The 11,408-nt window shown below is 59.2% G+C and overlaps 1 protein-coding gene across 3 annotated transcripts; it reads left to right on the forward strand.

Moving 5' to 3' along the window:
• The first annotated feature begins 447 nt into the window (after nucleotides 1-447).
• Nucleotides 448-6,654, forward strand: HMG20B (high mobility group 20B). Of its 3 annotated transcripts, none has more exons than XM_014342445.4 (10): nucleotides 448-547; nucleotides 844-899; nucleotides 1,244-1,352; nucleotides 1,935-2,138; nucleotides 3,102-3,222; nucleotides 3,827-3,870; nucleotides 4,118-4,190; nucleotides 4,457-4,672; nucleotides 5,552-5,684; nucleotides 6,080-6,654. In XM_014342445.4, the coding sequence occupies exons 2-10, from the start codon at nucleotides 862-864 to the stop codon at nucleotides 6,090-6,092; spliced, it is 951 nt and encodes a 316-aa protein (XP_014197931.1). In that variant the 5' UTR covers nucleotides 448-547; nucleotides 844-861; the 3' UTR covers nucleotides 6,093-6,654. The 3 variants fall into 3 exon arrangements, with proteins under 3 accessions (XP_014197931.1, XP_008970863.1, XP_063455845.1); XM_008972615.4 differs by having other exon boundaries at nucleotides 449-547; nucleotides 3,824-3,870; XM_063599775.1 differs by having other exon boundaries at nucleotides 482-899; nucleotides 3,824-3,870.
• The last annotated feature ends 4,754 nt before the right edge of the window (nucleotides 6,655-11,408 follow it).

Consider the following 11,408-nt stretch of genomic DNA (forward strand, 5'->3'; position numbering starts at 1 on the left):
GAAACTTCTCCGCCAGGTTTTGCAGGATGTTAAGAACAGGTCCCACCTTGCCTAGGGCTGGGGGCTGCCTCGCAGGACCTTAACCCTAGCAACCCACCTCCGTCCCCATGGCAACCGGGGCGGGGCCCGACCCGGATCCGCCGGTCGCCCCATCCGGCAGCGGCTGGGAGTCTTGCCTTCAGAGAGGGAGGAGGAGTCCGCGCCTCTCCTACTGGCCCTTTAAGAGGCTCCGCCCGGCAAGTCCGCCACTCGCTCCCGATTGGTCCCGAGCGCGGCCGAGCGCAGCCGAACTTGACGCACCGCCCGCCGCCTTCCTTACCAACCTCCCACGCGACTCAGCAGCCTCCCCAGCCAATCGCCGGCCGGCGCGCCGATCGGTATCTGCATGGGCACGCCCGGGGGGAAGGTCTCACCCAATGGGACCGTTCGCCGAGGCCTTCGTTAGCATGCCGGGGGCGGGGAGGGGCGGGGCGGCCGACGGGGGCGGGCTGCGGGCGGTTGGTTGGAGCGTCGCGCAGTCGGGAGGTCCGGGAAAGTTTCTTTGGAGGTGAAAACAGCCGCGGAACTCCCGGCCCTGAGAGGGGGCGGGGGTGCAGGGGTCCCAGGGCCGGGCCGGGGTCTTTCCTGGCCCGGGGGAAACCGGCCCAGGCCTCCCGGGGGGGCAATCGCCCAACAAAGGATTCTTGGGGCGCCCGCCCTCGAGGACTTCCCCGCCCCCGGATCCGGCCCCCCCAGTGCTCCGGGCCCGGCATCCCGGGGCTCTCCATCGCGGGGTACCCCAGTTCGCGGTCTGCCATCGGGCAGCCCGGGCGCTACTCACCTCCGTCCGCGTCCGTGTTCCAGGTCCGGCCCGGAGCGGCCATGTCCCACGGCCCCAAGCAGCCCGGCGCGGCCGCCGCGTGAGTGCACTGATCCCCTCCCCACGCCCTCGCTACTTTCCCGGCTGCAGCCCTAGCTCCTGAACCCCTGACCCAGTCCCCCCCGCCGGAGTCTTGACTCCCCCACCTGGGTCAGGGGGCTTCTCCCTCCACCCAATTCTGCACCCCCCACCTCGGCCTCCAGTCCCTCCCAGGAGCCCCGCTTGTCCCACCTTCCCCGGATACTGACCCCATCAGACCCTGCCTCCTTGGGCTCATGCACTCTCGCTGCAGCCCCGCCGTCGGGGGTCAAAACGCCCTGGGGTGGGCTTTTGGGGGAGGGGAGATTCTTGGGACAGGGCTGACCGCGGTATCCTTGGCTCCAGGCCGGCGGGCGGCAAGGCTCCGGGCCAGCATGGGGGCTTCGTGGTGACTGTCAAGCAAGAGCGCGGCGAGGGTCCACGCGCAGGCGAGAAGGGATCCCACGAGGAGGAGGTGAGAGTCCCTGCGCTGAGCTGGGGGAGGCCCCGGGCTCCCGCCCCAGCCTCGAAGCCCCGCCCCAGGCTGGATTTGAATTGCTTGTGGCTCCGCCCACAGCCCATTTTCCTCTGGAAGCTGAGACCCCGCCCCGTGCGAGCTGCCACGCCCCCGACAGTTCCTCTGCCACTCTAAGTCCAGGCCCCGCCCACCGCACAATGCCAGCTCTGCCCACTCTAAGGTCCCGCCCACTTCCACTCCTTGGGGGCGGCACCCTCCCCTTGGTCCTGTAGGCCCGTTCTCCAGCAAAAAACCACGCCCACCAAGCAGAGGCCACGCCCACAACCGAAGTCAACGCCAACCCTATGCTCAAACCTCGGCCCATAGTTCCTCAGATCCCCTCACCCGTGGCCAGGGATCCCACTAACCCACCGTGTCCTGACTGCTGACCGGCACCTACCTCCATCTTTTCCGGGTTCTTCCTCCCAGCTAGGCCCCGCCCCCATCCCCGCCCATACGCGTTAGGCCCCGCCCATGCCCCTCTGAGCCCTGCCCCAGTACGCCAGGCCCCCCTCCCAACGACGCAGCCCGGTTCTGCAGCCGGTGAAGAAACGCGGCTGGCCCAAGGGCAAGAAGCGGAAGAAGATTCTGCCGAATGGGCCCAAGGCACCGGTCACGGGCTACGTGCGCTTCCTGAACGAGCGGCGCGAGCAGATCCGCACGCGCCACCCGGATCTGCCCTTTCCCGAGATCACCAAGATGCTGGGCGCCGAGTGGAGCAAGCTGCAGCCAACGGAAAAGCAGGTAGGTGGGCGGGGCGGGGCGCCGAGCAGGGCTGGCGGGGTCCACGGACTACCCCCCAGTAGTCCCGACCCCCAAAGGATTCCACGTGCAGGGTTTTTCCTTCTGCCTGGAGAAATGCCCACCCATAACCAACTTTTTTTTTTTTTTTTTTTTTTGTGAGATGGAGTCTTGCTCTGTTGCCCAGGCTGGAGTGCAGTGGCGTGATCTCAGCTCACTGCAACCTCCGCCTCCCGGCTTCAAGCAATTCTCCTGTCTCGGCCTCTCAGGTAGCTGGGATTACAGGCGCGTGCCACCATGCCCTGCTAATTTTTGTATTTTTAGTAGAAATGGGGTTTCGCCATGTTGGCCGGGCTGGTCTCGAACTCTTGACCTCAAATGATCCGCCCACCTCAGCCTCCCAAAGTACTGATATTAAAGGCGTTAGCCACCGTGGCCTGCCCATGACCAGCTTTTGGGGACGCGGCTAGCAAGAGGCAAGACAGATTGAAAACTGGATGACCAACAAAGATATGTCTAAGAAGTCAGGATGGGGCCTGGATTTTTTGCGAAACCCGATTTTCATATCCTGTTAGTTTAAAAATTGCAAAAACATCCCGGAAATGTAACAAAAGCCAAAACTGCTTTGCATCCCTGTAAGTGAGATTTCAAAGAGAGAAACGGGTGCGGGAGGGAGTCCAGGCATCCGCATACGCTTGGAGGTTGGGTTCCTGCCCATGACTCTGGCGTCCGGGAGTGGTTTGTCAGGGCTGGAGTTGGGGAAGAGTCCGGGGCATGGGAAGTGATGTGGGAGCTCGGAGGTCCCTGAGCAACAGGCGGAGGAGCCGGTTCTGTCCGCCTGGAGGGAATAGGGAGCTATAGAAGGTTCAGGAGAGGGGGAGGGTGCTGTGAAAGCTGAGTGATAAAAGACTGGATCCTGGCGTTGGAGGCTTCCCCTGCTACAAGCCTTCTGGTGCTGCCCCCCAGCGGTACCTGGATGAGGCCGAGAGAGAGAAGCAGCAGTACATGAAGGAGCTGCGGGCGTACCAGCAGTCTGAAGCCTATAAGATGTGCACGGAGAAGATCCAGGAGAAGAAGATCAAGAAAGGTGGGAGGGGTCGGGCGCGGTGGCTCACGCCTGTCATCCCAGCACTTTGGGAGGCCGAGGCGGGTGTATCACCTGAGGTCAGACCAGCCTGGCCAACATAGTGAAACCCTCCCCCTCTACTAAAAATACAAAAATTACCTGGGCATGGTGGCGGGTGCCTGTAATCCCAGCTACTCGGGAGGCTGAGGCAGGAGAATTGCTTGAACCCGGGAGGTGGAGGTTGCAGTAAGCCAAGATTGCACCATTGCACTCTAGCCGGGGCGACAGGGCGAGACTCCGTCTCAAAAAAAAAAAAAAAAAAGAAAAGAAAAATGAAAGGTGGGAGGGGCCGGTGCGAGCAGTTGGGGTCCTGCTCTTTGGGGTGCGACCTCAGCCCAGGCAGGGCCTCCCTCCGTGGGACACAGTCCCGTGGGTTGGGCGGGGGAAAGATACATAGCCAGACAGGAGTGAAGGGGGCTCACTCGGTACAGCGATGGGGGATGCCCAGACGCGGGGCACTCAGGTGGGGAGCTGGAGCCGGCTGAGCAGCGCTGACCTAGGGTGCGGGGCGTGGTCCCTGGAGGCCTGGGAGGCTGACCCTGCCCTTCCCCTCCCCCGCCAGAAGACTCGAGCTCTGGGCTCATGAACACTCTCCTGAATGGACACAAGGTAAGCGACCTTCCTCCTCTCAAAGCACCTGGGGGAGAAAGGTCTGGAGGCTTCTAGAACCCTGAGTCAGAGCCAGTGCTCGCCCAGATGTGTGCAAGCAGGGGCGGTGCCGCTGCACCGTGGGGACGCTGTTGATTGTACTCCCACCGGGGTGTCCCAGGAGACCCTCCTAGGCTTGGGGCACACCCAGAAAGAGCGTGGCTGCCTTCTACCACCAGTAAATTGCCACCTTGTCCCTTCGTCTTAGGGTGGGGACTGCGATGGCTTCTCCACCTTCGATGTTCCCATCTTCACTGAAGAGTTCTTGGACCAAAACAAAGGTGAGCGGTAACTGCGCTCCTGATGCGAACTCCGTGGAACTGGGTGGTAGAGGGGGCCGTGGGCCAGGAGGGCCCCAAGACTGGAGGAGGCGGATCGGGAGGTTCCCTATGAGCGTCCAGGCGCACGCTGTCGCTCCAGAGGCTGATGTGGAGCAGGAGGCAGAGGGCGCAGTGAGGGAAACCTGGGCAGGGGCACGTCCCGGGCAAAAGCCCGGAGGTAGGGGAGAGGGGAGGCGCAGGCTTTGACCCCGCTCCCCCCGGCGCAGCGCGCGAGGCGGAGCTTCGGCGCTTGCGGAAGATGAATGTGGCCTTCGAGGAGCAGAACGCGGTACTGCAGAGGCACACGCAGAGCATGAGCAGCGCGCGCGAGCGTCTGGAGCAGGAGCTGGCGCTGGAGGAGCGGAGGACGCTGGCGCTGCAGCAGCAGCTCCAGGCCGTGCGCCAGGCGCTCACCGCCAGCTTCGCCTCACTGCCGGTGCCGGGTGCGGGCCACGCCCATCTCCCAGTCCCGCCCCGGTCACCCGGCCCCGCCCGCCTCCCCCCTCTCCCCTCCTCCTCTCTTGCCCCCTTCCCCTGTCGCCAGGTGCCGCCCATCGCCCCGTCCCCTCTTCCCCAGTCACCCGGCCCCGCCTATCGCCCCGCCCTCATCACCCCCAGTTCCGCCTCCTCCCCGACCCCCGCACCCCTACCCCATAGCTCGGTCTGGTTCTTCCCAGACCACCCCCGAGCTCCGCCCCGCGCCCCATTACTCGGCCGGGTCCCTGACCTCGCCCCCACCGGCCGCGCCTCCCGGCCACGACCTCTCCCGACGCGTCCCCGCTTACTCGCTTCCTCCCGCAGCCCCTTTGTGCCCCCACCCTTTGCGCCCCCACCGCTCCCTACCGGCCCCCCCGTCGCTGGCCCCTCTCCCTCGCCAACCCCCGACCAGCCTGAGCACTGACCCAGCCTCCCCGCTCGCCACGCCACGTTCCCATTCACCCCACCTCCCCACGCCCCCATCACCCATCCCTCCCCACGCCCCGCTGACGCCTGAGCCCCCTCCAGCACCCAAGTCACGTCCCACGCGACCCCAGCCCCCCGGTGTCATCCCCATCTCCCCGACCTCGTTCCCTCCGTCCGTGACTGTCCTCAGCAGACCCTGGACGGCCGCCGCTCTAGCCCCGCCTCCCCACCCTGCCCCCGTCCTCGCCATCCTCCTGCCCCGGCTTACCTTAGCCCACCCTGCGCCGCTCCTGCGCTGGCGGTGTCCGGACCTCTGAGCGCCCGCGCGACCCGCCCTGAGTCATCCCCTACCACTGCCCTGGAGCCCCCGCCCCGCGACTCCCCGGCACCCTCGCCTGACCTTCCCGCCTGTCCCCCAGGCACGGGCGAAACGCCCACGCTGGGCACTCTGGACTTCTACATGGCCCGGCTTCACGGAGCCATCGAGCGCGACCCCGCCCAGCACGAGAAGCTCATCGTCCGCATCAAGGAAATCCTGGCCCAGGTCGCCAGGTGTGTGCCGGGCGAGGCGGGGCGGGGCCGGGGTTCAAGGCCCGGATGTGCCCGCCCTGGGGTTCCGCAGGTCCGCGAGGGCCGCTGGGTGGGACTCCGCAGCTTACTAGAGATCACCTCCCGGAGGGGCCTACCTGCGGTCGCCCCTGATGCACCAGTGCTAGGATGGCCATGGAGACCCCCGGGCTGGCGGGACCCACTCGGGGGCACCAGAACTTCCCTAAAGCTTCTCAGGGTGGATCCCAGCGCCCGGGTTAGATAGGTTCAACGCCTGTCCCCCAACCCTGGCATCTGTTGGAGCAGCTGATGGGCCATGGTCTCTGGGGTTCCCCAGGGCCGGGGTGGGGGCCAGAGATGATGAGGGCCTCATCCCGGGCCCTTCTCTCTCGTTTCAGCGAGCACCTGTGAGGAGTGGGCGGGCCCACGATGCAGAGGAGAAGCTGTGGGCGCGGTCCTGCCACACCCCACCCCGTGGACGAGAGGCTGGGGGTCCACCCTTTGGGGCCTGGTCCCATCCTGCACCTTGGGGGCTCCAGCCCCCCTAAAATTAAATTTCTGCAGCATCCCTTTAGCTTTCAATCTCCTCAGCTCCCTGAACCCAGAAAAAGCACTCGCTGCGCGATACACCCAGAAGAACCGCACAGCCGAGGGTGCCCCTCCTCGGAGGACAGCCACACGCTACACTGGCTCTCCGGGCCACCCCCAGGACACAGGGCAGACGAAACCCACCCCCAGCACACGGCAGGACTCCCCAAATTACTCACTACGGGGGGCTGTGCCATAGGCCACACAGGAAGCTGCCTTGTGGGGACTTACCTGGGGTGTCCCCCGCATGCCTGTACCCCAGATGGGTGGGGGCCGGCTTTGCCCATCCTGCTCTCCTCCAGCCGAGGGACCCTGGTGGGGGTGGCTCCTTCTCACTGCTGGATCCGGACTTTTTAAATAAAAACAAGTAAAATTTGTGTTTTAAGCCTGTGAGTGTGTAAGGTTGTCTGGGGTGGTGTGGAGGGTTCAGAAGGTGCAGCCTGGGCCCCCCATGACATTCCCTGCTGGGGGCGCCAGGCCTGCTCTCTTTACCTCTAGCAGAGCCTCGGAGCTTCTCAGATAGGGAGACGGGAGCCCAAACTTGCCGGGGTTCACAGAGCAAGTCAATGGCTGGGCAGGTGTCTCCATCCCTCCCCTACCTAAAGTTGGGCATTGTGGGCTCAGCACACGTGGGGGACTTGAAGCACAGGGGACAGTCACGGCTGCTCAATTCATCCTTCAACTTGTGTCTGCACGGGGGTTCAAGTCCACTTTGTAGCACAGTGACTTTGGGTGGGCCACGGTTTTGTTTATTGTGTAAAATACGCAACATGAACCTTACCATTATAGCCATTTTGTTTATTAGAGACGCGGTCTCACTCTGCCACCCAGGCTGGAGTGCAGTGGCCCAATCATAGCTCACTGCAGCCTTGAACTCCTGGGCTCAAGCCATCCTCCTGCTTCAGCCTCCTAAACCCTGGGATTACAGGCGTGAGCCACCGCGCCTGGCCATTTTAGCCATTTTAAAATGCACAATTCAGTGGCATTTAGTACATCACAATTTTGTGCAATCATCACCTTTATCTAATGTCAACGCATTCTCATCACCCCCAAAGGAAGTCCTGTCCTCATCAACAGTCACTCTCATCCCCTCCCCAGCTCCTGGCACCCACAAATCCCCTTCCTGCCTCTGTGGATTGACGTGTCCTGGATATGGGACCACACACTGTGTGGTCTTTTTTTTTTTTTTTTTGAGACAGAGTCTTGCTCCGTCACCCAGGCTGGAGTGCAGTGGCACGATCTCGGCTCAATGCAACCTCCGCCTCCCTGGCTCAAGCGATTCTCCTGCCTCAGCCTCCTGAGTAGCTAGGACTACAGGCGTGTACCACCACACCCAGATAATTTTTTATATTTTTAGTAGAGACGGGGTTTCACCGTGTTAGCCAGGCTGGTTTTGAACTCCTGACCTAGGTGATCTGCCTGCCTCCGCCTCCCAAAGTGCTGGGATTACAGGTATGAGCCACCGCACCCGGCCTATATGTCCTTTTGTATCTGGCTTCTCTCACTGAGTGTGATTGTCCTCCAGATTTATCCACGCTGTGGCCTGTGTCAGAGCCTCATTCCTTTTGGTGGCTGAGTCATTGTCCAGTGTGTGGATGAATCCGCTGTATTGACCCATCTATCTGTCAAAGGACACTTGGCTATTTCTAGCACTTACTTGTGAGCCATGCTGCTGTGAACATTCATGTACATGTTTTTGTTAGAATGCACACTTTCCATTCTTTTGGAGATACAGATTGCTGGGAGTTCTGCGTTTGGCTTGTTTTGTGTACGTGTGTGTGTGTGTGTGTTGCTTATTGAGAAACCTTTCCAGGGACTTCTGCGTTTAATGGCATATATAAGACATCCTAAAAAATTCGGAGAATAATCTGAACCCCAGAACTTCTGAACGTGACCTTATTTGGAAATAGGGTCACTGCAGATATAATTAGTTAAGATGAAGTCATTACTGGAGTAGCATAGGTCCTAAGTCCAACATGACTGCTCTCCTTATAAGAAGATAAAATTTGGACACAGACACAGAGAAGAGACAGCCAAGTGACAACAGAGGCCGAGACTGGAGTGATGTATCTAGAAGCCAAGGAACATTAAGGAAGGCCACCCACAGCCAGAAGCTGTGGACGCCAGGAAGCATTCTTCCCAAGGGCTCCGAGGGCCCTGCCAACACCTTCATTGTGGGATTCTGGCCTCTGGAGCTGTGAGAGGATAAGTTTCTGCTGTGTTATGTCTCCCTGTTTGTGATGCTTTGTTTTTGTTTATTTTTTATTTTTTAGGGGTGGGGGGGGTCTCACTATGTTGCCCAGGATGATCTTGAACTCCTGGCTCAAGTGTCCTCCTGCCTTGGCCTCCCAAAGTGCTGGGATTACAGGTGTGAGCCATTGTGCCCACCCCCATCCCACACTGCTTCTTCTTCTTCTTTCTTTTTTTTTCAGACAGAGTTTCACTCATGTCACCCAGGCCAGAGTGCAATGGCACGATCTCGGCTCACTGCAACCTCCACCATCCAGGTTCAAGCGATTCTCCTGCCTCAGCCTCCTGAGTAGCTGGGATTACAGGCGCCCACCACCATGTCTGGCTAATTTTTTATATTTTAGTAGAGATGTGGTTTCACCATGTCAGCCAGGATGGTCTCGAACTCCTGACCTCAGGTGATCCACCTGCCCCAGCCTCCCAAAGGGCTGGGATTACAGGCGTGAGCCACCGTGCCCGACAGCTTTTTTTTTTTTTGAGACAGGGTCCCACTATGTTACCCAGGCTGGAGTGCAGTGTCGCAATCATAGCTCACTGCAGCCTCGACCTCCTGGGCTCAGGTGATCCTCCCACCTGGTTCTCGTGAGTAGCTGGGACCACAGGTGCCTGCCATCACTCCTGCCTAATTTTTTATTTATTTATTTATTTATTTTTCTGTGAGACAGAGTCTCGCTCTATTGCCTAGGCTGGAGTGCAATGGCTGGATCTCAGGTCACGGCAACCTCCACCTCCCGGGTTCAAGCGATTCTCCCACGTAGCTGGGATTACAGGCACTCGCCATCACGCCTGGCTAATTTTTGTATTTTGAGTAGAGACGGGGTTTCACCATGTTGCCCAGGCTGATCTCAAACTCCTGACCTCAAGTGATCAACCCACCTCAGCCTCCCAAAGTGCTGGAATTACAGGCATGCGCCACCATACCCAGTCAATTTATTGGTATTTGTGAGATGGGGTCTCACTATGTTGCCCAGACTGGTCTTGAACTACCGGGTTCAAGCGATCCATCTGGGCCAGCCTCTCAAAACGCTAGGATTACAGGCATAAGCCACTGCACCCAGCTGTTTCTTTGTGGTTGAGACAGGATCTTGCTCTGTCACCCAGGCTGGAGTGCAGAGATGCCATCACAGCTCACTGCAGCCTATACCTCCTGGGTTCAAGCAATCTTCCCACCTCAGCTTCCCAAGTAGCTGGGACTACAGGTGTGTGCCACCACACCCAGCTAATTTTGTATTTTTTGTAGAGATGGGGTCTCACCTTGTTCCTCAGGCTGGTCTCAAACTCCTGGGCTCAAGTGATCCTCCCGCCTCGGCCTCCCAAAGTGCTGGGATCACAGTCAAGAGCCACCTCACCACACCCAGTTTTTGGTGCTTTGTTACAGCCACCATGGGCAAGTCAGACAACCTGATACTGCCAACCCCCCTCACTCCCCACCCCAGTTTCACCCTGTCCTGGCACAGGTACCACCACCTTAAATTTAGAGTTTCTCATTTCTAGGCAGGCCTGGAAAATACCATTTTGCAGCAGTTTTTTATTAAAAAAAAAATTTCAGTATACAATTCAGTAGGTTTTGGTACATTCAAAAAGCTGTGTGGGCTGGGCACAGTGGCCCACGCCTGTAATGCCAGCAGTTTGAGAGGCCGAGGCAGGCAGATCACTTGAGACCGAGAGTTCCAGACCAGCCTGGCCAACATAGTGAAACCCGGTCTCTACTAAAAATACAAAAATAGCCGGGGATGGTGGTGCATGCCTGTAATTCCAGCTACTTGGGAGACTGAGGCAGGTGAATCCCTCTCTCTCTCTCTCTTTTTTTTTTTTTTTTTTTGAGGCGGAGTCACACTCTTGTCCGTCCCAGGCTGGAGTGCAGTGGAGCGATCTTGGCTCACTGCGACCTCCGCCTCCCAGGTTCAAGTGATTCTCCTGTCTCAGCCTTCCAAGTAGCTGGGATTACAGGCACATGACACCACACTCAGCTAATTTAATTTTTGTATTTTTAGTAGAGATGGGGTTTCATCACGTTGGCCAGGATGGTCTTGATCTCTTGACCTTGTGATCTGCCTTCCTCGGCCTCCCCAAGTGCTGGGATTACAGGGGTGAGCCACCAGACCTGGCCTTTTTTTTTTTTTTTTGAGACAGAGTCTCACTCTGTTGTCCAGGCTGGAGTGCAGTGGCATGATCTTGGCTCACTGCAACCTCCGCCTCCCAGGTTGGAGCAATTCTGCCTCAGCCTCCCGAGTAACTGGGATTACAGGTGTGCGCCACTACACCTGGCTAATTTTTGTGTTTTTAGTAGAGATGGGGTTTCACTGTGTTGTCCAGGCTGGTCTCGAACTCCTGACCTCGAGCAATCCGCCCGCCTCAGCCTCCCAAAGTGCTGAATTACAGGCATGAGCCACCGTGCCCGGCCTTACATAAAATTTCTTACCTCGTCCAAACCCTCCTGCCACTTTCTTTTCTCTCCCCATGTTCAGTTTGTGAGGCTCCTCCTGGGCGGAGGCTGTGTCTGGCTCTGCTGTAGGGCCCGCCACTACAGGCAGGATGGCTGTTTATTGAGCCGACATTCCTGGGTAGGAATCTGATGGATACGTAGGTGTTTCTGACATTGCACTCCAGTGGATTTTTACCAACGCCTCCTGGTGCCTGGGGTCTCCTCCTTCATCTGTGACCTGGACATCTGTTCATTCCTCACCAAAGATCACTGAGCACCTGGTGTATGCCAGGCACTGTGCCCTGGACACTGGGCATGGGGACAGAGCAGGGGAACAGCCCCCACCCTCCTGGAGCTGACATTCCTCCAGTCCTGGGGACAAACAGGACGAAAGATGAAATGAAATATCAGCAGGGGGCTGGGGCTCAAGCCTGTAATCCCAACATTTTGGGAGGCTGAGGCAG

The sequence above is a fragment of the Pan paniscus genome, chromosome 20 (genome assembly GCF_029289425.2).
Source record: "Pan paniscus chromosome 20, NHGRI_mPanPan1-v2.0_pri, whole genome shotgun sequence".
In the NCBI taxonomy this organism is placed as follows: Eukaryota; Metazoa; Chordata; class Mammalia; order Primates; family Hominidae; genus Pan; species Pan paniscus.